The sequence below is a fragment of the Haliaeetus leucocephalus genome, unplaced genomic scaffold (assembly GCF_000737465.1).
Source record: "Haliaeetus leucocephalus isolate CR32 unplaced genomic scaffold, Haliaeetus_leucocephalus-4.0 Scaffold204, whole genome shotgun sequence".
NCBI lineage: Eukaryota > Metazoa > Chordata > Aves > Accipitriformes > Accipitridae > Haliaeetus > Haliaeetus leucocephalus.
The window spans coordinates 135,055-162,449 of record NW_010972640.1 but is presented as its reverse complement, the minus strand read 5'-3'; the positions used below and the strand labels follow the sequence as shown (position 1 = coordinate 162,449).

The 27,395-nt window shown below is 39.9% G+C and overlaps 1 protein-coding gene across 1 annotated transcript in view; it reads right to left on the bottom strand.

Moving 5' to 3' along the window:
* Positions 1 to 10,166: 10,166 nt before the first annotated feature.
* Positions 10,167 to 27,395, bottom strand: part of RIT2 (Ras-like without CAAX 2) — a 124,022-nt gene continuing 106,793 nt past the window's right edge. The window contains exon 4 of the mRNA XM_010566079.1: positions 10,167 to 10,394. Coding sequence (XP_010564381.1) covers positions 10,167 to 10,394 — 228 coding nt within the window. The remainder of the gene's footprint in view (positions 10,395 to 27,395) is intronic.

Genomic DNA, 27,395 nt, shown 5'->3' with positions numbered 1-27,395 from the left:
TCAAAGGACTGAGGCTTTTTCCTGGCTCTGTATTCCTTCAGGACAAACCAACTCCTCAGAAGCGATGCCCTGGCACCATTTGGACATTGGCACGGGTCAGGAATCATTCCGTCCAAGTAATTCACAATAAGACACCTTCTTACGGTGGGGTTGTGTTTGTCTCCCATATTCTTACGAATAGCTACCTGCCCAAGGAGTCCTTGTGCCGTTGGGATGTCCCAGGGTGTTCTGCAGGGCTTCTATCTGCTCCTATGGAAAGGCTGAGGTCTCGTCTTTGTGCCATGTCTGCCAGCTCTGCAAATGCCTTTGGGCTGTTCAAAAAGCAAGAAAAGCCCACATTAAGGTAATGAAATCAAGGCCTAGCAGTCCAAATGCTGTATTCTACAGATAATATCCAGGGAAACTCTTCGAACTTTTATGACACTTACAAAATACCTTTTCTACCACTGGAGAAGAAAAGGAAAATCATTCCTCTTTCTCCAGGTTTCTTGGGAATGTCTCATGTAACTTAGCCTGGATGTTGTGGCTGCAAAAGCTTACAGGCCCAAAAAAGTTTTCCAGAACAAATTCGTGAAAGAGGTTCAACTGATGATCACTGAATTCACAGAAATAACATCTGCCTCAGGAAGTTTCTGATTAATAGTGTCTGAGAGGATACACAACTTATCTGAATATGTTTTAATCCTCTTTCCTGGGATTCTGCTTTGGCCTCAGCAGGAAACAGGTATTTGGTTGGCTGCAGTATAAAATGTACATTCTTCTGTATTGCAAACCCTTAATTAAGATAAGGCAATAGGAAGTATACCAAAACAAGAATCTACTGAGAGCATTTCCTCCTGTAAGAAGAGGAAACCTATGATATATGTTAGTCATGTTACCTAAGTCATTGCAAGTGCTTAAACTCAGAAACCTGAACAAATAATTTCCCACAAAAAATACTATGAATTGACCAGAATGAAGTAGATCCCTAACCCTTTCAACTTATTATTTTCTAAAGATAAATGCATTGTATTTCTAGGTAAAAAATACTCATACTTCTTTTAAATCCAGGCATTGTTTTGTAGTCAGCAGCACAGCAGCCCCCTGTAGAAATATGAAAGCTGGAGAGAGAAATGATCTATTAAGCTGGAACAGTTCTTAGTAGGACAAGACATAGTGCTTTATCTTGTCTAAATATAGGTGACCTAAATGTAAAGGCCTTTACCAGTTCCCTCGGAAGCCTTGCCTACTGTCAAATGTGTCTCACCCGTTGGAAGCTAGCCAAATATTGAACTTCTATTTACTTCTTTCTATTACTACTGAATAATGTACATACCCAAAGTTGTCCCAGCAGACTCCTCTCTCTCTCCGGCCCACTTTTATTACATAGATCAGAAATCGCTAAGATAAATCATATGCAAGTACTCCACCAAGTGCCAATAGCCTGCTCGTCCTCACTGTGAATTCTCACAAGCCCAATCTGATGCACTTGCACATGTTTAGTACTTCTTTTAGGTAAATATGGCCACGTAAAAGTTATACATTAATTTAAGCTAATTTTCCTGGCTTTCTCTACAGTGAAAGCAAGAGTATTCTGGTTTGTATGTTTAGGAAAACAGTAACTGAAAGATACTAAATGGGGCACATAGAAAATACATGCTGTGGGTATTGTCAGTAATACTGTCAAGAGCATGGTCTCTCTTAATTTTCCTCTGGTGGCACAAAGATGTGGAGGAATGATGTTTTTTTGGTTTGGTTTTTTTTTCACCCTAGCTTTAGTTCAGATACAAGCTGCAAGATAGATGGGGACAGATGAAATTCCAGGGTTTGAACACAGTGTGTGTTTGTATGATTATACATGTGTGTCTCTGAGATTATGTAGGAACTATAGATTATATATTTTCCAGTGAGAAACCAGTCACATAGTGCCTGCCCTGCTTTAAAAGATGAAAAGAACATATATAGCTCCAAAATAGTGAAAAGCATTTTATGTAACTCTAGCATTTTGACATTTTTTTGCTGGAAAAAAATGTGTCAAGAAGAGCTGTTATTCTCCTGCTGTTTGATCAGCACAGCTGAGGGATGGGTGGGAACACACATCTACCTTCGGATCCCTTCCCAGCGGTGATGCTGCTCCTGCTCCTGCTCACAGCCACCCCAGGGGAAAGGACCAGCTGCAGCCCAGAGGGCTGTGATGGATGAAACAAGGGGAATTCCTCCTCCAGGCTCCAGCTTTGTTGGCCTCTGCCCCCTAAGTGAGACCCACAGGGGACTGTGGGCCCAACAGCACGATTGCAAGGCAGAGCCTGAGATTTAGCACTCGGCATCAACGCAACGCTACCGGTGAACCACACGTCAACGAGCGAATATCTGGGGCTGCAGTTTCTATGTGGTATCTGGAAGGTGTTGTCCAAGGAGGACAGTCTCCTTCAGTATCAGGCTGAAGATCAGCACAGACACGTGTGTATCAGTGAAATTATTGACACTGATTTACGTCCGTAGTGCTCTGAGGGCTTTTAACAGTGGTCTTCAAACCTGTTCTTAATTTACAAAATCTGACACTAGGTGGGCAGTCTGCAAACCAGGCAGACCTCCTTATCCATTAAAAGTGAAGGTCCTTTTGTGTCAAAGTATGTCTTTTCCTCTCCTGTCTATTTGAATCACTGTGATTCCTTATAAGGATTTTTATCACTCAATGGCAAGTGGATTGAAAAGTCTCTGTCAGGTGAAAGAACTGATACGGTACTGACTGTTCTCAAATTTCTCGGCAGTCCCTGGAGGTCTGTCCTGGCTTAGAAGTTTTATCACAGCAATATTTTACTGCTTCTATAACTTAAGTCTTTCTGAAGTTTATTGTTGGCAGGTATAGCGTATTCTCCTAGGCTTTGTGGTTTCATCTATTTTTCTTCTCATCTTTCATCCACATCATGGTAATCAACTCCGCACAGGTCGAAGAACTCTTCAAAGTACTCCTTTGAACATCTGCCTCCTTAAAGACATCCCTGCTGTATTCTCTGATAACTTGGATCTCATCCAGTTTTGCTAGATAAAGACTTAGGAGTATTTGGTGAACACCTTATTAACTAAACAGGAGAGGAGAAACAGGTTCCTACATTTTTTACTAACATCTGGTCTGAGAACAGCGGGAGGGAAAAAGCCAGCAGTGAATGATCTGCATGCACTGGTTGCAAACTGGTAGCTGCTCTCCCAGATGAAACCACATATTTGAAGTACCATTTAAAATCTTCAGCAGGGAGCTATCATACCATCTTTTATGTTAGTTATAAGGCACATAAATGAGGGGGTTGCTACTATCCTTCCAAAATTACAGAGATGAGCATCCTACTTTTTCCCCAACTGTTCAGTTGAAACCAGCTGCTTTCGGTTTCTGAAGCATCCACAGTACGGGGAGCCAGCAGACACCACAGAGAGATTTGTTCTTATAAGTATCCAGAGAAGCTTCAGTGAAGGGGCAACTTATTCCATAGCCACCTGTAGTCAGATTCTCATTAGAAACCTGATGCATACCGCAGGGAAGGAAATCCAAATTTCCCATTGACTTAACTGAGTTTTGATATTGTTTCTTTCTGTTTAATCTTCCATTCTGTGTTGTGTTCTCCGTATTTTTTTTTCATTAAAACGTGTTCCCAAACTGTATTGCATATTCACAGCAGTAGTAATTTCTCTGACCTCTTCCCTTCATTTTCTAGGCCAACCAAATTGCATCATCCACAGGATGAAGCAAATCCTCATCAGTTTCTATTGCTCTTGGTATCACCTATCTCATCTTAATATCCTCCACGAAACTCCTGTGGTGTGTGCCCTTGAATCAAATCTCTGGAGCTTGTCTTGTCTATTTTTGTCATTATATCTGCTCTTATTCCCTTTCTAGAAGGCATTAAGCCACATCCAGAATGATGAATGCTGTAAGGCATTCCAAGTTCACTTGATTTTCATACATTTACTGATACTGTATTGTCCTCTACTGCTTCTGCCTATCCTTCTCATTACTAATAGTCTGTTTCTTCTGTCTTCCTTAAATTGTCTTTTGCTTTGGGTTATCGCTTTTGTAAGTTTTCAGAGACGGAACCCTCATCTTCCTCTGGGTGATTGAAGTATATTCATCATCATGCGATGAAAACATGTAATTCTTTTCTGAGATGGATGTGAATCAACTGTTAAGATTTTTCATTGCCTTAGAAGAGCTGCCCACTTACACTGACTGAATACCTTAAGTGTTCAAGCTTACTCATTCAATACCCTACATAAAGAGGCATCTGTGATTAGTCAGCATTGTCTAGCAGTGAAGGCAAAGTCAGTTTGCAGGAACTGTCAGCTTCTTATTCAGAAAGCTGAGTGACTTTGCAAAACTTTATCATTAAAAATATTACTCATTCTCCTCAGTATGAACATTAAATTAATGGGAAATTTATGAAGAAGGCAGAAGATGCAATGTCTTCAGTTTGTTAAAAGCACCTGAGACCATTTTACATTGCTGAGAGTGATGCAACAGAATAAGTGAAATAAAAATGAAACAGAGTGAGTTTATCTGCATGGAGCTCAAGATGGAGAGGTTAGCCTTGACGTTTTGGAGTTGCAGAGAAACTAATGGCAGGAACTGCCTAGGAATCTTTGTCAGGCTACACTGTTGGCAGGGGCTGAATGAAGTCACAACTATCATTTACGAAACAAAACTTGAATCTACTACTTCTATCCTGATTTATACTTCCCAGGACCAGGAATTCCAAACTATCTTGTTTGTAGAATGCAACAAGAGCAGACAAATATAAAACTTTTGTCCACTGAATTTCATAGATATGAAATAGACTGCCTTCCTCTTCTATTAATTATACTTAAACTATAAGGGTAAAATGATATTGTTTTCTTTTACACAAATAAAGGTAATATAATATTCATGTAAACGACTTGCATTACTTTACCCTGCTAACATTGTTCTTTTAACAGGAGTTCTGTTCCAACTGCTGCCACGAAAAATAATGGCTTTTGAACTGGTCGTGTAGTTGTTGAAACAGTTGTAAGTCTAAAAGCACTGTAAAAAAAATGATGCATGAGAAAGTGCGAGAATGGGAAAATCTCCTTGTCACATTAATTATCTATTGACAAAAGATATACAGTAGGTGATGCAATGGCTTTGGATGTTCTTGTCTTTATTACCTCTTGGGGGAAAAGTTCAGATCATGAAATGAGTTTGGTGCTCTTGAGTGGACATTTGTCCTCATCACAAAACAACCTCATAATTCAGCACGATGTAACAAAATTGGAGAGCTCAAATTGAGGAGGCTTAGAACCAGGAGCATCAGGGAGTGATAAATCAAGCTAGAGGTGCAGGGCAATGCCGCTTGGGGTGACTTTCACAGCATCTGTGAGACAATGCCATCCCCATTACAAATCATTTTGCTCCTAAGGAGCTCCACATACTTGAAAGGACAGATCAAGCCAGAAACTGTGTTAAAAAGGAGGCTAATCAGAACTGGTCTAAGACACTATTCTGTTCAACTGCCGTTAAATTTTATGAGAACAGAGATTTTAATACTGTATTAAAGTCACATTCTGTAATTTTGCCTTTCCTCTGTTAATTTTCGGGGATTTTTTCAGAGTCGTAAACAATGAGCAGTGTGCCTGATGCACACTTGTATAAATAAGAGTCCCTGAGGGGGATGTCTAAATATGGCTAACTACTCTAAGTATACTTAATTGAATTATATTAGCATAATTGTCTATATTAGACATCCATCTTTCAATTGCTAGTACAAATTCAGGTAAACACTGGTGCATTCCTATTAGCAACTATAAAATTTGCATGATTTATATGAAATGAATTGATGGTCTTCAGTTTAATTTTTAACAGTCAACATCATTATCTCAGCATCACCTTCTGAGGTGGCTGCAGCAGGTACCTTTGTTTACTGTCTTTCCAAGAAGATCCACTGGCAGCTATTTTGCTTATCACAAATATCACAATCTGGCCGACAGAGAGTAACATTCAACTTGGGAGAAGATGTTGACACAGTTGTAGAGTGTAAATCATCATTATGAGAGACTCAACTCTGCTGAGGCCCATCTTTTGCTTGTTGCATACGGTTTTTTTCCTATCTGTCATCATACATGGAGGGCTTAAATATCTAAGAAAGGCTAAGAATGAGAGACATATAGAAACTATATATATGATTGTTTCTATGTTTCTATATATTGTTTCTATATTGTGTTTATATATATTATATAATATATATAGTGGACAAAGTGAGGAGAATTCCTTCTTCATTCTAGCTATGCATTCTTACAATTCAGTCTCAAAATACACATCTTTTAGTGTGTAAAGAAATGACTTTCAATCATTTGTAAAGACATCAGACCATTAACATAGTTCATGAACTGACAATCTGAGGGAACGCAGAAGGTTTCTGTGCTTAGGTCCCAAGACCTGTATGCAAAACCCACGAAAAAGGAAAACTTAAGTACTGCAATATTCCACCTTAACTTACAGCCTTCCCCAGATTACTTCTCAACTAGATACAAATGTGATCTGCCGTAACTGGGAAGAAGGGTAATTAACTGCCATATATTATATATTTGCGAGAGACACCATGGATATGTTTGCAAAGTGTTATTATTTTATTTTATTTATTAGCTGGCTTTAATTATAATCCTGGAGGAAACTGAATTACAGTCTAACTGCAACATAGTCTGACAGTGGAGTAAGTTATAGCTGCCACCTTCATGGGACTATAGGCAACACAGCAAAATAAAGTGATTGGTTTCCTTCTTCAAATCTTCCAGACATGATTAGATGAGAGACTAGTCAGAGATGGAAAAGTCTTTAGACACAGAGCTGCTGTTTCTTAATTCTGTCAGCTAGGTTTCACAGCTAAATACAATCTTCTGTGATGGAATCATAGTGATTAATTAGGTTAAGCAGCTGCACCCAGCCTCTTGTGCAGTTATGACTTATGTTATCCTCACTGACTATAAACCTCCATCAGCTCTGCTCAATTAACTGAGGTTAAGCATTATAGATTATTGAGGAATTGGGTGATGGTAAATCAGAATGACTTTCCCAATTTAAAAACAAAGGGTGGTCAGGTGTTTCAGAGACAAGATTCAATGCCAAGCATTTGCAGCACCATTCTCTGCCATAGATACTGGGTGGGCAAATCATTAAAGATGGGGTTTATCATAACTGAATTTAGCCATCAAGAAGTTAGGCTTAGAGACCAAGCTGCTCTTTATGGGTGACACATAGCCACTGGAAAGAGGCAGCCATTTCAGGGGGTGATTCATCCTATGCTAACCATCCAAGCCAGATGAGACAAATCACGACTTCTCCTTATTAACTGAAGAGGGATTCTGAATGACTGGATGTCGTGCTCAAGTTTTATATGATCAAAGTGGTGTAAGATAAATACAGACCTTTCTGCCCAATACATATTCAGATGGCTGAAATTCCTCATGGAAGATGTAGCAGAAGATCTTCAGAGGGTGTGATGAGTTGTTTGTCTTGAAGAGAATAATCTAGTAGCAAATATTTTTCAAAATATGGCATGTAGGGGCTGAGTGTGGAGACATTCTGAACCTGGAAATTTCATGGGCTTGGTACACCTAAAAATATGGCTATGTAAGCTGTGTCTGTACTAGTAATTTGAACATACCCAGGGAGGCACCCGCGCACATCTATACTGTTGAATTGTTAAAATGATCCCCAGCTTGGTTTCAGACCATGGCAGGCTAGCACTTTTGTAACCAGTTGCTGAGCACGGTGCAGAACCTAGCAGAGTCCAGGGACCGCTTCCAAGAGCAGTTTGTGTGCGGTAACCCTGCTGTGAAGGCTAAGAGAGTTTAATAGCATGGAAAGATGCTCCGTGCCAGATGACCTTAATGTCAGAGAATGGGCATGTTTAATACATGAATCCATTTAAGGCTTCATCTTAGGCTGTGCCCTCTTCTGCAATCGTTTCTGTAACACAAACTGACTTGAAGCAAGGTACCCCTAAAACTACGGAGCCAAGCCAGTGTTGATATAATATGTCCCCCAGTAGGGTGGGTGAAACGACATAATAACTAACACTAAGTGGTTTTCAGTTGACTCAAAGCTTAGGCATCTGCCTGAAAAAGACCAATGAGCATCCCTCAAGATTCCTCAGGATAGTAATTCCTATGGTCTTTTATGCATGGAACGACTGCTTCATTCCCCTCTATGCAGTGTGCAGTATTGGAACAGTCACAGATGTTTCCCCTTGTTATTTATTGTCTCATAGCTGCCATCTGTTCAGTGAAGCCTCCTGTTGTCTCTCCACCAATACTTAGCTCATAAACTCTTTGGACAAGCACATCTCTTTGTCTCTAGGATGCTTGACCTAAAATCTCTGTGGCAATACAGGTGAAATAATAATAGTAATTACAATAGTATAAACGCAGACTTCAGCTGTTGGAGGCAGGAAACAGAAAAATCATCTTAAATGCATGCATGTGTTTGTATTCCTCTGAAATAATCTTTCCAAAATAGAAATATAGCCACGTATTATCTAACTATAGACACTAAAGTTGTACTTTTGATGGAGAATTTCTGACAAGTCAAAAAATACCACTGGATTTTCTTGAAGGGAAAGTGGAGAACAAAATAACAGATTTTAATGAACTGAAATTCTTCATGAAACCATAACCTTTTCAAGTTCAACAGAGCAAAACAAATCAACTGCCCCCCAAATTATCCAAAATATAATTAGTTGAAACCCTGTGAAAAAGTCAAAGAAAAATATGAAAAAAAAAGAACATTTACTAACAAACATACATATTTTTCTAATGTTATCAATTATCACTCCAGGACAAACACAAACAACACTGACTACTATTATGGTTTCATGGAAATCACAATCTTTATTTTTTGACAAAATGAATGCATGTATTAATTGTAAAATTTATCAATAAAACTCAATAGTAAAAGAAGTCTGGGGGAAAAAATGGTCCATGAGACTATACTCTACTTCATGCCAGCTTTAAAAAGGAATATTTAAAAGACCTGTCCAACTGATCGATCAAGTGATTCACTTGGATGGTCAAGGACTGTGAAAGATGGTAACTGACCTGATGCAATTCTCTAGTAAATCGAGGGCTGAATGCTACATTGCAGATGTCATTACATGCTGGGACAGAGCTGCATCGCTCTAGGGAGGGCTCTGGGAAGCATCAGACAGACAGTGCCTTTGTGTGCTCCTTGGTGGGATGCAGGAGTGTGGCCAACGGTGAAACACTGGAAGAGGTTGCCCAGAGAGGTGGTAGATGCCCCATCCCTGGGAACATTCCAGGTCAGGTTGGACAGGGCTCCGAGCAACCTGATCTAGTGGAAGATGTCCCTGCTTTTGGCAGGGGGGAGTTGGACTAGATGACCTTTAAAGGTCCCTTCCGTCCCAAACTATTCTGTGAATCTAATGCATGGCATGTCTGTAGGACATGGTAGCTCTGCTAGCCAGTCCCGGTGAGCAGAGGGGACAGAGCAGTCGCCCTGCAGCCTCCAGACAGCTGGTGCATGATTTGTGCTATGCTTGCCAAGCCTTCCTGCTAAATGGAAAGGACACAATGAGCATAAGGCTTTACAGGGTCAAAATCGGGAACCCCCAGCGGTCCCTTTGGGCCTGGGTCACATACACAGATTGGCACACAGACACGTGCGTGCAGGCTGAGCACAGTCTAACCCTAAACCTACATGTGAATGCAAAGCTGAAGGTCAAATCCTAAGGTCCTTAAACAGTCAAAATGTCCATTGAAATCAATGTTATTCATTCCTGGGATGGTGAAATGACCCATGCATGTAGAGAGGAGGCAATAAGTGTATCCGTTGTCCTAGAGCTGGTGGAAGCTGGTTCTGCCTTGGATGCTGGCTTAACTCCTAGCATTTGAACACCAGCCAGGGACCACAGGTTAAAAAACACAGTATTTTCTCCGCTCAGATTTGCAGAGAAGGGATGAGAGGGTATGCTAAGTGACTTTATCTATAATACAGAGGAGCCACAGGGCAACCATGAATTGGGCCTTCAAGGAGCTACTTCTGCATGAGGGCTGAAGGAAAGGAACTCCAGGACCTGATCTGGAAGATGCTGTGTCAATGCTGCCTTTTTGAACTGTTACAGGTTACTGTGGTCAGCTCCTGATGGGTGGCTCATGGGGAATTGCCATCAGGTTGTACTTTCCTTTTTTTTCTTCAGGGATCCTTTCAGTTTCCTCCACAGACTATCCTTCCTCTTCATCTTCTTCTCTACCATGGGCAGTGAGGACTCTTTCCTTCGGATTTCTCTCACTAGTCCATGAAAGACATCATCAATGTAGAAGCGGAGGGCAGCTGAAGTCTCAAAAAAGGAGCAGGAGTATTCTCTGGCTAAGCTCATTCCTTCTTCAGTCGAGACCTACAAGGAAAAGAAAAGTCCATGAATATTGCCTAATGCACAGAGCATGAATCAACACAAGAACATTACTGTATATGTAGTCTGGCTTTTTGGATACTGCAAATCACTGACCTTTAATTTTACAGGAAAATATTCTAACAGTACCCAATAGAGAAGTGAAAGAGTGAAAGGATCAGACTGAATCCATGAGATGGTTGAACAGAGCATACTGGCAATATTCATGTGCTCAAGTATATTATTTCCCTAATTCTGATGCATCAATTTTTTCCAAGGATTTCCTCTCTTTAGTGCACTAATCCGATAGTTTGATAGTGCTGGTACCTTTATTCCATAGACTGGAACGGATGGCCAGAAAGACTTACACAGAATTAAGGTCCTAGAAAATCCCTGTTCAGCATTAACCTAATCCTGGAGGCAACTTGACTTTTTAAGCATACCAGCTTTCATACCTTAAGATTTTTCAGTCACATTAATTTCTGAGCATGCCTTTAAGTGTTTTGGTCTTGGCAGGCTTGTAATCCTATTCACTTAGCTTATGCCTGTGTAGTACAAAGATGTAAAACGTATTTGTTTTTCAGCTCATCTTCCCTAAGCGGCCTCATGTACTTACTGTTCTCAGAGACCATCGAGGAAATGTGGCTTTGTATTTTGAGGAACTGTAAGGGGAGGAAACACCATGAATCTAGAGGGAACCAAGGCAGCTCTTGTTTAATTTGCCTGAATTTTGAAATGGGGATCTTACTCCTAAAATTTCCATGCTGGCTACCTCTCGGCATTTGACCTGCCAGCCTGCTAAATGGAAGGCTGCTTAGTGTGCTGATTAATGTGTGGCTTAAACAGAGTTTAAATGCTTATCATAAGGAGTATCACTGCCTACCATCTGAGGTAATTTTTGCACTTCTGGAGCTCATCCAGTAACATGTAGCAAGTCTGCAGCAAAACAAGGAGCAAACCCTATGAGCTTCTAAATGTTAAGCTGGCTTTCCAGCCAATAGACTACCCTTTCTTTTCAGTATTTGAGCATAAAACTGAATGAATGAACTGTATGAATGACATGTATGGTGTATATCCAAATTCTAGGTCAGAAAATCCATCCTTTGTTTATTTGTATTTGGATATCATGATTTATTCAAGTAACTTTCCAACCTTCTGGATAGAAAGGCAAAAAAGTACTTTGAGACAGCCTTGTGAAAGGCTGCATAATAGGCTACGAAAAGTCTCAGTTGCTACTGTCTGCTGCAAAACTAATCTTGTTGTTTTTTTTTTCTTATTTCTATCTTCATGCACCCAAAGTGCCATTTATATTTACCAAGGAAACAAACCCTGATATCTCAAGGTACAAACAACTCTCTTATACCTACCATGAGGAAAATGCCCTTTATGATCAAGTTGTGACCTCACTGCATTTTTTGCATGTATCTGTAAAGCTGGACACAGTGAGAAACAGGATTTGGGATGAAACGGAAAATCCGTTCATTCCAGCCTGGAGGTAAATCTGCACCGAGCATGCACCTGCATGACACAGACCACAAAATTCCTCCACATCACCTTTGCACTGAGTCACAAACTTTGTAATATTAGTAGGACCATTCCTCTATGTTACAGGTATAATCTTAATTTAATTAAGAATATTGTAAGGGTAAGCAGGGAGGTTGTATGCCAACCTGAATAATACTCACTGACACAATGAAAGATTGCTACAGCTTTCCAACTGCTATAATTGCCAACCTTTAGCAAAAGGAGATGGGTAGCAATATGGTCCTTGTTTTTCTCTGGGCAGCTGTGTAAGCAAAATGCGGGATTCAATATGTCTATTGGGCACCATTGTGAAATTGATTGTCTGGATAGAAGACTATTTTGGTCTATTTTGGACTTCATAATCATTTTTTTCCTTGCTATGCCTTGTTTGAGCTGAAGGAGGATTTTTTATTTTATTTTGTTAAAGACACTGCAGTTCTGAGCAAATGATTACACAGAGCTGCAGTTTCAGTGAAGATTTTATCCATTCATTACCTAAAAGGAAAAAAAAATGCACATAAACGGAAACATCCTTATGTTAAAGAATGGTAAGGTCGTAAATATAATTAAGGTGCAAGCACAGCAATACTCAAATATAAAAAATGGCTCTTTCTTTTGCTCCGTGATTTTCTAGTCTTTGCCCATCTAATTCCTCCTTTGTTCCACTCTTCTTTTTTTCCTTTTTTTTTTTCTTTTCAGGGATCAAAACTATGTTTTCTCCCACCTGCAAGGAAGAACAACTGCAGGGAAGACATGCTATGCTCTGTAATGAAACAAGACTGCTAAGAGCTGTGAGAACTGGAGAACACTCAGGAGAAATAAATTGTGCAGAAAAACTTCCTCCCAGTCTCTATGTGGCTGGAGGCTTGTAACTTGGCCAAATTTGGCTGGATTTCTATAAAAAGCAGCAAAAGTTTTGTTTTGGACTCCAGTTTCCTGCCAAATTAAAGTGACAACATTAAAGTTATTAATGGCAATAGTTCATTTTAAAAGCATGATATTTTTCTTAAATCTTGCCCTCAGGACCTGATTAACTGCTTTGGTGAAATTTTATGAACTAATTCAGCATGAGGAGGACACCTGGCACAAACAATTTCAGGACATTTAGCTGGAGATTTTCAGCTTCAAGGCTGAAAACAGGTTCCTCTGAAATCTAATGCAGTCATAATTATCATTACTGCTTCCAGCACCAATGAAAATAGAGCTATAGTAATTTAATTAATCTGTTTGCTGATGAAACTGTAAATATAGAGGGATATCTAGAGGAAAAAAAACCACACATTTTTCTTTCAGTTCATAATTTGGTCAAGAGGCTAGACACCTATGGAATGAGAAACAAGAGATAAAGCCCTTGATGAGGTCACTGACGCCCACATAATTCCAGGGATTTACCTTGTTCCCATCTTATTGCCAGAGGAGAAACTGTATCATAGAAATCCATCCCTGATCTGCACAGCTCAGGGACTTGTTGACAAATTGCAGCTTCCTCGGGTCTGTATCAGTGGCAGATATGATCTGTCAGCGTGACACGGACAGACAGGTCAGGGAGCAAGGTCATTCTATTGAATATATATCTGGGAAGCAGAGCTTTATATCTCATCTTTAGAGTAAACCTCCATGATTGAATCTGGCATTGTTTCCCAGAGTATAATTCTGGTTATATTGATTCCAATTTAGCTTGTTCCTTTGCTGGTAAAGCTTAAGAAGGGAATGAAGGTGGAAGACTGGCGTAGTGAACATAATGAAAAATGAAAATTTAAGAGCTGGCAGAAGCTTCCCGAGTTTCATCCAAACTTTAGAAACTGTAATTGTCTGGGCAGGGTTTGGATCAGGACTTACAGAAGCAGGGCATGAAGCTCGTGGTATAACCAAAGAGCAAGATGCCCCAGAAGGACAAGTCCATAAAATGGGCAAAGAAGGCTCATGAACGCGATGTGTGACCCTGAGGAAAACAGTCATTTCACATCTTCCTTGCAAAGTGCATGGTTCTGAGAACCCATTTGGGCACATGTGAGTTGAGAGGGAAGATATACCAGTTACAACAGCACGCGGACTGTGGAGAACACATGGAATTCTAGGCTGAATTTGGGAGTTTTTCATCTCTGGACAGTTCAGCACAGCTTCATACAGACAGGAATTATTCACTGGCTACAAACCACATTTTATAGCATTAAGATTCTGTTTGTGGCTTTTGCAAACCTCCCTTGGAAAATTGCAAGTGAGATTAAATGCAACGCTGACAGCCTGTGAAAGCCATGATGGATGAGCTGCCGTCTTTAAGACAGCCAGCTCCCCACTAAGGTCAGCTCCTGCACAACCAAAAGGAGAGCACAAAGCCACCCGGGCTGGATGGTGGGTGGGGAGGCACTGGCAATCATTGGCCCCCATAGGCAGAACATAAAAAAATCTGTATCTGAGAAGGAAAGTGCAAAGAAACTAAACAGATCAATAGCCTACCTCTGCACTTGGATTGTCATTAGCTGGAAAATCTCCATCAGGATCAGACTGTTTTGTGTTCAGCTTTGTGTCTCCTTTGGTCAAGGCAACAACAGAAGCATCCCAAAGCAGATTTCATTGACAAAGATTGTATTAGCAGAGTCAACAGCATCACCTTGGCAAAGCTAGTGGTGGTCTTCATGGAGCAAAACAATGCATTTCCACTTTGCATCTCATCCCTGCAACAGCATGGTCTACTTGGGATGGCTTTGGAAGGTTTCCCCTGTGATTGGGACCTCCAGGTTGCCACAGAGAGGTCTGGAGGCTGCAGGTGGAGTGCTAAGGGTTGCAAGGATTCTCCTAAATTACTGTTACAGACTTCCACCCCGGCAGTCCTCATTAACCTTGCAATGGGAAACAGAGTGATAATTATAGATCCAAAAGCTTCATTCTGTGATTTTTTTTGCTGAAGACATGTCGTCTTGATCGCTAATCAAGAGACAGAAGGGGACACAATTGCTCACCTAAATCCCACTGGGGCTAATAGGAGGACTTCCAGTGGGTTTTGATCAAGCTCTATTTTTGACAGGCAATAATTTATGTGAGTTGTAAACAAAAGATAACTGTTTAAGAACATAGGGGGGAAGCAGCATCTTGAGCAGCCTTGTTTGCACCACAGTAAATAATAAAAGGAGTAGAAAAAACCACAAGTACTCTGAATGATGTCTAGGAAAGATCCATGTCCTTTCCCTTCATCTCTGGTGGATTTCTTCTGTTTCCAAACAGGCCCCATTCCAGAAAACAAAAACCAGATGCCAGGTTGTGTATTAGCACCTGGATATCAGTTTAGAGACAGGCAGACAATCCAGAAGAATCCACACAAATGTTTGGGTCCCTTCCCATCACAGTCCGTTCCCTCAGCATATCAGAACAAACACAATAACCTTTTGGTACAGGCGCAAACCTATAATATGCCACAGGAAAAAGCTGGAGAGATCAAAGGTATTCACATTTTCCTCAGTCTCTAATAAGCAAATTTGCCAAGAGAAAAAGAGAAAAGTAAGCTCACGGGACTAGAAAATGAATGCCATCCCGGACAACAAAAAGCAAAAAATGGGTATTGCCTATCTGACATGAATGATAATTTCTTTAACCCCAGCACTGACCACTGAGTTTATGCGAGTTTTCTCGTTAATAATGAACAACAACCAGGACCGACCAATTTTCACTAGTCTCAGTCCATCGTGCTATGTCTAAGGTACCAGGAAGAAATGAGCTGGTCCCCGGCCACCCAGCACTGACAACCGTCAGGGACCTGCCCAGCAATTGGGACAGGGACAAGCTCCGTATTTTTATAGATGGGACTGGGTCCAGCAAAAGCCGATGTGTTCCTACATTGTCACCTGCCTTTCCTAGAGCCAAAGGCTTTCACTGTAAGCATCTGTTTCTTGTTTGGAGCAACATGCAACCCAATCCACTAACGCAGAAGCAGATCTATTATATCTATGTCATTTTTGACAGTTACTCATTTTTTTCCTTGGACAAGTGTTGTATCAACAGGCATGGTGGCAGAGACTTTCTACAGGCTGGTATAAGGATCTTTCCAAGTGTGAAATGCTATTGTTCAGGTCAAAGCTCAAATACTTGGATATTACAGCAGTGGCTGGGGTTGAAAACCTGAGCAGAACCAGATAAAACAGAAAAATCAATCTTTCTGTCTTTTTAAGACAAGCAGCACTGTTGTTATTTGTTTACATTGTATTTGTCATGGAATATTTTTTAAAAAGAAGAAAAAAATGTTCTAAGCCCTTTTACCCTTCTTCTCTTTCTTCAGATATTTACATTTATAAACTGCCTATCATATTCTTGCCACTGAGCAATGACATCCCTGAAAGAAGGGCAAAAAAACCAAGATCAAGTGGAAATCAATTCAGGCTGAAAGAAATGTTGAAGACTAGGCTTTGTGAGGAACCAGTGTTTCCTCTTTGTGGCCAGTCATTCAATATGACTATGTTTCAGGTTTAAACAAATGCACAGTAAATGCAAAAGTAAAACAAAAATCCTTAGTGTTAAAATCTCCAGTTTCCATCTCCCTCAACACAAACACTCTGCTTTGTTTCAGAATTTTATATGAATTTTAAAGTTAATTATTGCTTAAAAAATATAATCTTGAAACTTTTCCTTCTGCAAACATAAGCATTTTAACCTTTATGTACAATCTCATTTGCTAATGTTTACACTGCAGTTACCAATTCGATTTGGCCAAGATTCCACTAGAAATCGCAACTAGTTTCCGCTGACACAAACCAGCATTTTTCACTCAACCAAACATGTGCACCTTATTTTTTATCTCAGTCCTTGGGGAAGCAGACACCTCTTTTCAGCAACTTAAGCAGTAAATGAGTAACACGCTGCAGAAACGTGAGAGGAGAATTTCATGTCAACACCATTACTCTTAAATCCACTTGGAAGTCTTCAGAAGTAATTAGTTGAACAAACCTCACTCCAACCTTCATGGCAGGCAATTCTGCAGGCTCAGCTTTGCTGGCTTTCTAGATTGCAAGACTAGATGAGATAAAAGCTGCCATACAATTAATCATTATTGTGAGGGTCTTGCAATTAGTTCTGTTCCTCTTTCTCCCTCCCCAGAGTTACATGAAAGCTGATGTCCTGTAAGAGTTTTCCATGTTTTCCTTCCTGCCTTGCCACTCTCTGAAACTTTTTACTGGTTTCACACTTAAGAATTATTGGTAACCAGAATGGGGTCTAGCACGAACGGCCATGGATGTAGACAGGATTAGCAGACTGGGACAAGGAGAAGATGTGGTCTTGCTGTGTGAACTTATGCCTGGCAGACTGGATGGTATGGAAATAGAACGTAGCGCAGTACTACACATCTCACATCCTCAGCTGTTCCAACCTCTGAAGGCATTTGCATAACAGAGGCTTAGATATTCTTTCCATTCCCCTCATAACCTGGCCTTTGCATTTGGACATGAAGGAAAATGCAGCTTTAGTAATGCAGAAAATAATAGTACTGTCTGGGGCTTCTCTGATGAGCTCTGTGGCTTATTTTTAGGGGATGGAGGATGGAGAGTGTGGGATTGTAAAACTAATTTGCTCATTTTTTTAAAGGAAAACTGTATAATAGTCTTGTGAAAAATTAAATTTCTAGACAGAACCAGAGAGATTCTGTCCCAAATTATGCACTTCTCACCTGCTTAGTCACTAAGATGGCACATGAAACACAGCTTAAACTCCCTGTTTTTAGCCAGGAAGAATCATACTCTCATTTGATCCAAGGGAACTGCAAATCGTTGAGGGCTGAGAAAGTAATCTGATGAAACATCACTGAACACTTGCTCTTATGCTCTTCACTATTGACCACTGTTAGATTAGACTGACATTTTTCTGACCTGCTATGGTCATTGCTACACTCTTATATGAAAACCCTAAGCTATTACTAGCTCCTTCATTAAATGCATCTGTCTCACTCTTTTTCAAATGAAAAAATTCTAGATCCAATGCTAATTCACACTTGAATAAGTTCTGTAGATTTTTAGCATCTTTTGTGATGGAGATTACTGCCCAGCACTGATTTCTGTCTAGTCTTTCTCTCTCTTTTGGATTACTTTTTTTCCACACTTTGGATCCACAATATCCTTCTAACACAGGAGCTATACCTCCAGGTAATTTCATTCCTGCTTTGGGCAAATATTTTGAGTAAAGAGAAACATTCTCCATGCAGTTACCTAGTTGCAAAGCAAGCGAAACACGTGAGGTTCCTAGGTCTATTGTTTCCAACTTGTGATAATGCTACTTCATTATTTCACAGATGCAATGCTAAATAATTAAATCAATGTCTCACTTCATGTAAAAATCACTACAGAATCAGGGTGCTGGCTGCAGGTTAGATTCTGAAGTTGTTCTTCTCTACTACAGACTGTACTCTTTTGGCTTTATCTTGTCAAAAGCAAGACTGATGAGTGGGTTAAAGCATCTTTATACCAGGAAATGTTTCTAGAGAGATGGCCTCAGGATCTGACTGAATTGGATACTCAAAGCCACATGATCTTGCATCAGTCAGCAATAGCTCTGGGTCTAATTTGAAGAGAATGTGTAAGTGTTAAATCCTTAGCATCAGTCTTCAAGATGAACAAGTACGGGTCAATTGCTCAAAGCATTTTTCAGAGATCTGACAATTTTCTAAATTGTCCATCATCTTTAAAGGTACGTTGATTGCAACGCTCAGCTGAAGACATAGATGGCCATAAGACGGTTGCAAAAAGAAACGTTTGTACACCTGTTCAGCTTGGAACATTCACAGGAGGATACCAAGTTTTTTGTAGGGAAAAAGCTAGGAACTGCAGTATTAAGTTCACAAGAAAGGAAAATCTTTTCAATCTTTTTGTAAGCAACAACAAACAACTCAATTATCATCTGCTAACAACAGATGGTTATTAAAAAATTTACATGTAACGAAGCTGCAAATGTACCTTTTAGACTTTTTTCCTAAGCAAATAGAAAATTAATAGTGCTGAACTCTTGTTTTAACACTGCAAGTGATTTCTATTGCTTTGTGAGCACAAGTTAACTATTAGTCCAGTTCAGCCAGCCCCCATATTTCTTATCTATCTATAGACTGGTGTAGACTATTTTCATTCATGTGTTAGATATTAAAATTCCACTAGTCACTTGAATTCAATTCACTAGGACTCAGGCACTAAGCAGACTGGGTACTGAGTAAATCCACTTAATACCTGGTAACCTATGCAAATCTCTCTGTTATTATTTTACTTTGAAGATTGGAGTAAGACAGCCTCTAACAGCAATATTTTGTCCTGAAAACACTGCACTGACATGAGAAGATAAGAAAACAGAGCAAGAGTCATTGAGGATGGCAGAGCAGGGCGCTGCTTTCAGTGTGTTATTTTCCACAGTTGTCTGCTGAAGATTGGGAAATGTGATACAAGAAATTTGAAGGAGATCAGAAAGAAATCTGTAGAGCTAAACAGAAGACAAGAAAGAGGCAGAAACAGCTGTATATTTATTTGTGTGTCTTTGTACGTATAGTCACAAAAGAGAACTGTTAAGTGGAGTAAAAAAAACCCACACAAACAAACAAAAATATTGGTGATTCACACAATTGAAATAATCTTTTGAGCCAAAGTATCCAAAACTTATGTTCAGTTAAATGTGTCATTTTTAGACATATGAGCAGACTACTGGAATTAAACTCTGAAAGTTCCCTTTATGTTTAAGCTGAATATGAGTTTCCAACACTAGAATAAAAAGGTCACAAAAAATACCTGTTCCAAAGGCAGTAAAAAGTGTTGTGTGTCCTAACACCACATATTGCTTCACAGTACATTAAGTGCAATGCACATATATTCTGGTGTATGGTTTTCCCATCTAAACATACTCCCAGACACAGCTTGCAGGCAAACAGAGAACACCATGCTACCTTCCTGACAGTGAAAAGAAAATTGCAACAAATCTCTCCCTTCATCTCTGTGCAATTGTCATCTGCTGAGATTCAGGGATTCTGTCCAGGCTGCTGAAGTGGGTATTCAACAGAAGGGAGGCAGAGGAAGAATTTGTAGTAGATTTATAGAGATTTGGGCTGCAATGGAATAATTTAATATATTTTTCAGAAGTTGTTTGCTGAAGTAAGCAAGTGTTGAAATGTATGAGGTATCACAGTGCCTTATGCACAATTTACAGAACAATGTTTCACCTTTCCACCTGTTACTTGGGTTGCTTTTCAAAGAAAAAGTTACTCGATGCAATGAAAGGGGGACGTTGTATCAGGAAATGGGAGTGGTGAGCTGTTGTTTTTTTTTTCTGGAACATGTAATTAATTTTGAGGGTTTAACAATTTTGAAGTTTATTGGGAAGGTTTGTCAAACAATCTCATTATGGGAAATACTTGCACAGTATCTGTATTAAACTAATGGCATTGATCTTCCCCATGTCAATATTAGTTCAGGCAAAATATTACACTTTTGCAGAATATGAATTGACTGAAAAAATTCATGGGAGCTTCACTGGAGTCTTCCTTTTCAGCTCCTATGATGTGCTGGATGAGCAAAGGGTCTTTTCTTGGCCCAGGAACATTGAAAGAGAGAGGCCCATGACATAGGAACCTTAAAACGGGAATGACAGCTGCATAAGGAGCATCCACTTAGCTCCATCATGTGATGTGATCTGCCAGCATGGACAATGTGTAATAAAATATTCAGTCTGAACAACTGCATATGAAGGGGATAACAATGAGAAATGAATGCGCTGAGGGAGAAAAATTAAAAATCTTAAATGGCCAGTGGGTAGGAAGAGCTGTAAGAATGCATTTAGCTAATTAGACATAACAAGCTCTCTTATTGCTTGCTAACCTCCCTCAAATTACCTCACTTTTGCTGCAGGCTAAGAACATGCACTCGGGTAGTTTCCGTGGTAACTTGTTTGTACTTCTGTGGTTAGCCTGTCCTGTTGGCAAGCTTCCCCGTTTCTTTGGATAATCCTTCTGTATTTGCTGCCTGTGGGCTTTGATTTTTACTCAGAAGACTGAACACCTTAAAGGAAGCAAAGTAACAGCTAACAGCTGGCAGAATCTTAACTTTGTTGAATAAAGTCCCAAACTTTCTTGCACGCATCCCCAAGACATCTTGGATACCTTACTAACAGAAATTTAAGCAATGATGATGCTCAAGAATTAACCAGTGGGTTTTTTTCTAGAATCTAATTTTTAACTGAAGCCACACAGGTTGGCTGGAATGGAAGTTCTTGTTTGTTACCACAAAAGAAAGGATATAGTGAAGAAAGAAGAAGACAGGAGCAGAAGAGTGAAGGTGGAAGGATGGTGGAGGAGAGGAAGACAGATTATATCTTTATTATGCTAGCTTGGGGGTAGAATGAAAAAACAGACTCTTAACAAACAGAATGGTGGAAACTCCTTGCTAGGAGCATCTGTTTAACCTCCTCTATCCATGATGTATCCATCCAATTATGCAGATATTCTTTTGATGTGTAAAAGATGCTGTATTAATACACCCTGGGAGCCCAAATCATGATTACAGCTGATAAACTCATATTCTTATCCAGAATAACAGATATTTCAGTCCACCACTGGTAAAGCTGCAGCTCAGTTTACCCAGCAGCATGTGTGAATGTGCAACTACACACATCAACACACACACACACACAGAGCTAATGCTGCTGGGGTCAGGTCGAGGCTCTCCAATATACCTGGCAGAAAAGTTTGGTTTTACAGCAAAACTTGGATGTAGATGCTGACAAAACACTGCTCTAAAGAGTCCCTTTGGTACTGAGAGGCATTCAACATCAGCTCCTCTGCAGATTAGAGCTGGTTTCTGACATCTATTTATTTCTTGTGTTTGCGTCAGCTACCTAGTTCAAACCCACAGCCTGGCCAGATTCTGGAAACGGCACTGAAAAGGTGAAAAGACAACGTATGTAGCGCAGATGCCACAAGCCAGGCTGCCCTCCTGCCTCTTCTCAAGTTTTTCCAAAAATTCTTAGAGGAAAAATGGTGGATTGTAACCTGGAGTACAAGCAGCCAGGTGAACTGCTGCTTCTGCAACCTCCCAGACAGAAAAGATTGAAAATGACGGATAGGAAATAGATAACACATAAGTTACGATACATACTTAAATAATACTATGTGGGAAATAATACCTTAAAACACAAAGAGTAGCAAGGGCTGTGGGGAAGAAAGATACAGTTTCTCAGGAGTAACCTGATCTGGTTGATGAAATATTAACAGTATTTTATCACTGATAATCACGGTGGCTGGCAGGTAAATCTGGAACTAGCGCAGATTGCCATGTGTGCCTGGATGAGCAACACCATGGTTCAGACTAGAGAGTGGAAATGTAACACCTTTACTCAGCCACACAGGTATAACAATGACAAAGACAATAACTCATTTGATTTCTCTCATGAAGCTTGTTCACAATTTCCTAATGGCTGTTTTGTTGTTTTTTTTTTTAAATACATAAATAAGCCTAGGTTTGGGGGAATAAAATTGCTGGTACTAAAAGCAACAGCTGGTGAAAAACAGTAAGTGCTTGAAGACTTAACAGTTACTGTCACTAGCAATTCAGGACATGTTATCACCCCATTATTTTTTTACCCTTAGAAATAAAATGAGTGTTATTAAATGGTTTAGAAAATGACAACTGCCTGTGGTAAAGTTTTGTTGTACTCAGTGGAAGGAATATTAATAAGAGGACAGGTATGATATCTTTAAGAGAAAGATGTGGAAAAAGAAATGTAGATCCCATTTCAGAAAGAAGAGGCAGTTGCTATGGCTGACACACATTTTTCAAGCTGGAATTAAATATATTCTGCTAAAAGATGTATAGAAATCAGAGAATCATAGCGTGTTTTAGGATGGAAGAGATCTTTGCAGGTCATCTAGTCCAAACTCCTGCTTATAGTGGGTCCATCCAGAGCAGATTACTCATGTCACTATTAGTCAAGTTTTGAACACCTCCAAGGAAGGAAATCTCATCGCCTCTCTGGGCACTTGTTCCACTGTTCAACCACTCTCGTGGTGGGGGAAAAAAGTCATAATTAATCAGATTTTCTTGTACTGCAAATCTTTTTTCATTTCTTCTCATCCTTTCACTGTGCACCTCCAAGAAAAATCTGTTTTTGTGTTCACTCTAATGATTATTAGGTGGCTGAAGACAGCAAGATGATTCCCTTTTGATTCATCAGGCTGAACAAATCCACAAGCTCAGATCTCTCAGCCACTCCTGTTACTTTTTGTGCTCTATCCCCAAGACCATCTTGGGGATTTCTGCTGAACTCATTCCAGTACATCAAGTTATTTCTTGTACTGTGAAGCCCAAAGCAGACACAATAATCCAGATACATTCCCACAAGTGCTGCATGAAGGTCCAAGGACCACTTTTACTAATACAACCCAGGATGCACCTGGCCACCTTCACTGTTCATGGGCAACTCATCAGTTGTTAGTAAAGATACTCAAAATACTGCCTCACGATTGATCTCTGAGGAATGCTACTAGTAATTCGCTGTTAGCTGGACTTTGTACTGCTCATCACAATCCTTTGAGCTTGGCGGTCCAGCTAATTCCCATCCACCTTGTAGTCTGTCTATCCAAACCATATCTCACCTGTCTGGCTAAAAGGACACTATGAGAGACTGAGTTGAAAGTCTTGTTAGAGTCAAGGTAAACATAATCTGCTTCTCTCATCCACAGAGTCACTCATGTGAAGGCCATCACAGAGCTCAGTCAGCTTGTCAGGCATGATTTGCCCTTCGTAAATCCGTGCTAGCTGTTCCCAGGCACTTAATTATCCTTCATGTGCCTGGATGTGGCTTTTGGGGAGGATTTGCTTCATAAATGAATCATCCATTTCTTTTAAGGCAACTGAGATTGAAAAAAAAATTATGGACACGATTTAGCTTTAAACCACTTAGCTCAGGTATTGATATTTAAAAATACAGACTTCAGCACATGCTGTACAGTCCCATCCAGGAACCTGAGTGTACACTCACCAGCTGAGCCCCCTGTCACTTCAGCCTCACTGAAGCTTCTTCCAAGGTCGCTCAGAGAATGTACATGCAAATGTAACTGCTGAGTTGAGATAAGCATAACAAGAGATAACCGTGTCCCATGTTAGTAAAGACAGGTAGAAGTTCTGATAATGAAAGATTTTGGGTCACTACTTAAATTTTCTACCTGCTGGATTTCTGCTTCGCCTCTTTTTGGTTTTGTTTTTGTTTTTCTAACCACTTTCCATGTTTTAAAAGCTTGACCAAATACTTCTGACCCTTTTTCTTCTTCTTACTAGTATTTTCTTGAAAAAAATGCAAAACCAAAGTAGACCACATATTATCAAGGAGGGCAGAATACAGCCTCACAGCCTGAGACAATGAAAAAGAGTAGAAGTACTCAATTCTCATGCGATATGGGCAAGAGGGTTGAGCAAATAAAGCAAAATTACTGAAGTAAATGGAAAAATTCCTATTACACCTTGGTTCAGGCCCTAAAGAAAGAGTCTGGTAGCAAGCAGCCATCCGTCTCTGCACAGGTGGTATACCTGAGTATACAAAATAAAAAGTGGGGGGAGGAGGGGAACAGTGAAAGAAGGGAACAGCTTAGACCACAGATAGCTTAAAATGACCCAAGAGAATATTTGTTTTTAATCCAGAATGACTGCACCTTTTCATATACAGCTCTGGACACTGAGACCCACCCATGAAAAAGGTGGTTTGCTGTTGCTTTTCTATGTAGATTTGACATCGATGGCAATAGTTACTTTTCTCTGATGTCTCTGGTGAAAGATGAACTGTTTTGATTTATATCCACTGTTCAATACTGCTTTCATTCTGGAACATACACTGAACTTTGCACTCCATAATCTGATGGTGGGGCACACTGCAGACTGCAGAAAAGCTGTACCTATGGGATGAGTAAATAGCTTAAATGAAAATTACACTACAGCTCAGCCACAATAGGATTTAACAGTTTTCAATTTCTTTGGTCTTCTAGGGATTAAGTGTCTGATGTTGACTCACTTTCTTTTTTGTTACTAGTGTTCTGTGCATTTGTAAGCCATGTAGTCCTGTGAAATCAATAGGGTTACTCATAGAAAATACAAATGTCTAATTCTGCCCATCAGTTGTAATAATTCTCTTGTCTTGGGTAAGGATCTCTGTCCTTTCAACTTTCCTGGGTACAACCAAAACACAGGTTTGCTGAGCTGGGTGTCAGCAGGTTGAGTGCACTACTAACAGGACACCACGAGACGTATCTCAGTAGCATTCTACCTGCCTAAGTGTACCTGGCTCTTGTATGAGCAAACAGATGGGCTGGAAAGGTTACAGTTGGGATGCCATGTAGCCACAGATAAAACATTAACACTCCAGAATTTATAGTTATTTTTTATGCCCAGTTAAAGGATTCAAGAGAAATATGCCAAATATGGCATCTCTTCCTACCTTTCTCTTCCTCTTTGTTAATTAAGTTTGTAGTTTAATAGTTGTAGAGCAACATTTTCAGATGTTATAAAAGTTTTTCTGACAGCCCCCCAAAAATTAGAAGACAAAACAACAAGATGAGTAAAGAATAAAAAATAGTTATTGAAGAGAAGCCTTTTGAAGGTAATCCTACTAGGACCAGTGGTCATGAGTATTTGAAAAGCTGTATTTAGAACATTATTTTAACACTCATCGATACAGTCCTGAAAGGAATGGAGATGCAGTATTTTGTCTGTCAAATCAACTGATCTAACTAAAAAAAGAAAACATAGACAAACTTTAAGCTACACAATCTGTTTCTCAGGTCTAAATCAGAAGCTGCAAACTACAAGTTAAAGTTGATTAGGGACAATTGCTCTGATTTTAACTTAATGAAATCAATTATTCACACACCATAGAGAAACAGGTACCGTAGCACCTGTGGAGGATGCTCAGAAGAATGACATAGGCCTTTAAGAGCTCCTTGTCATTATTTCAGTCCTTGAGTATTTCTGGCAATGACACTATATACCCCATTCAAAAACAGAAGAGAGGAGAAGGGAAGTTTGTGCCCCATTTCATTCCCACTGAACAGCTGTCCTGGAGCCTCTGTACTGTTATGAGTTGATCAGTAACCAACACCTAACATCTAGGCAGAATGTGTTCCTTGCCACTTAATACCCATTAGATGTTTTCCCATCATTGTTCTTTATTTTAAATGGTTCTTCCTTACAATTCTTTATGTCCCTTCGCTTCTTATCAACATGTGCACAGTACTTTCATCACCTCTCTACTTTCATTTACCTAGGCTAAAGAAATTAAGCTGTCTTTAATTTCCTCTGATAGGACCAGCTTGATATGCATTGTCTGCACCTGTTCCAATTTGAATTTGCCATCATCATCCATAAGTAACTACAGCTAATCTTAACTGAGATTTCACTTGTATCTTCTATACCTTCGATGCTTCCATGCCACTAATAAACATATCACTCCAAATACCTCTTGAAGTGACATTTATTTTTTGCACAATTGCATGAGGTTTGTGGTTTATAATCACCCTGTAAGTGGCTGATATATCCAAGACTTTCTCTCCTGCCTTCCAGCTGATGTGTTATAGCAAACTGTCTTGCTATTAGTCCTTAAGGGCATGGCCTTGCACTTTTTACAATTACATTTAATTCCACTTCTATCACTCCTCTGGGTCACACAGCTTTTCCTCTACAATAATCCTGTCTCTTCTAGATAGAAAATGCTCCCACTTTGTGTTATCAGCAAATTGTGTCAGTACACTCCTGCGTTTTTATGCCTAGGTCATTAATGAAAATGTTAAAGATCAGCAAATTGAAGGGTAATACCTAATATTCTTAGGGGGTAGATCCAGTTCCAACTGCTGGGGTCAGAACCAAACCCTCCCTTTCTAAAATGTTACTTAAATTTAAGAGCGTTTGTGATTGTATATGTGTGCAATCCAGCTGTCATAATTTTTTTGCCAGTAAATCACCCATCTCTGTTGGCCCATCTCAACTAACCCATCTGTTACGGTTATACAGAACATAGTGGAGAAAAGGCTGATTTATGAAATGCCGGATGATCGTCCCTATCTTTATGAATGTGTGATTATGACTTCCCAGCTACATTGGGTGAAAATAGTCTAATGACTTCGCTTTCCATGTGAAAATACCGAGTTGACAGACACTAAATGCTCCGTGGCAAGAAGCCACGAAGCTGTGCTGCTCCAGTCTCCCCACTCCGCGAATCGCCCTTCGTGCGGCTCCTAGCATGACGGGGGGCCTGTTCGTGACCCATGCTGGTCGGCAGCGCAGTTTTAATTCCAATAATCCAACACCTTGAGGCTTCTATATGAATTAACCGCACAGGCTTGCTTCTAAGTGCCATTTTTTGGAGACGGGGATAGAGCAGATGGGGATTTGTACAGGCCAAACTGTTGGAAGCCAGCGATAAGGGGGGGGGGGGGGGGGGGGGGGAAAAAAAAAAAAAAAAAAAAAAAAAAAAAAGAGAAAAAAACAAAGAGTG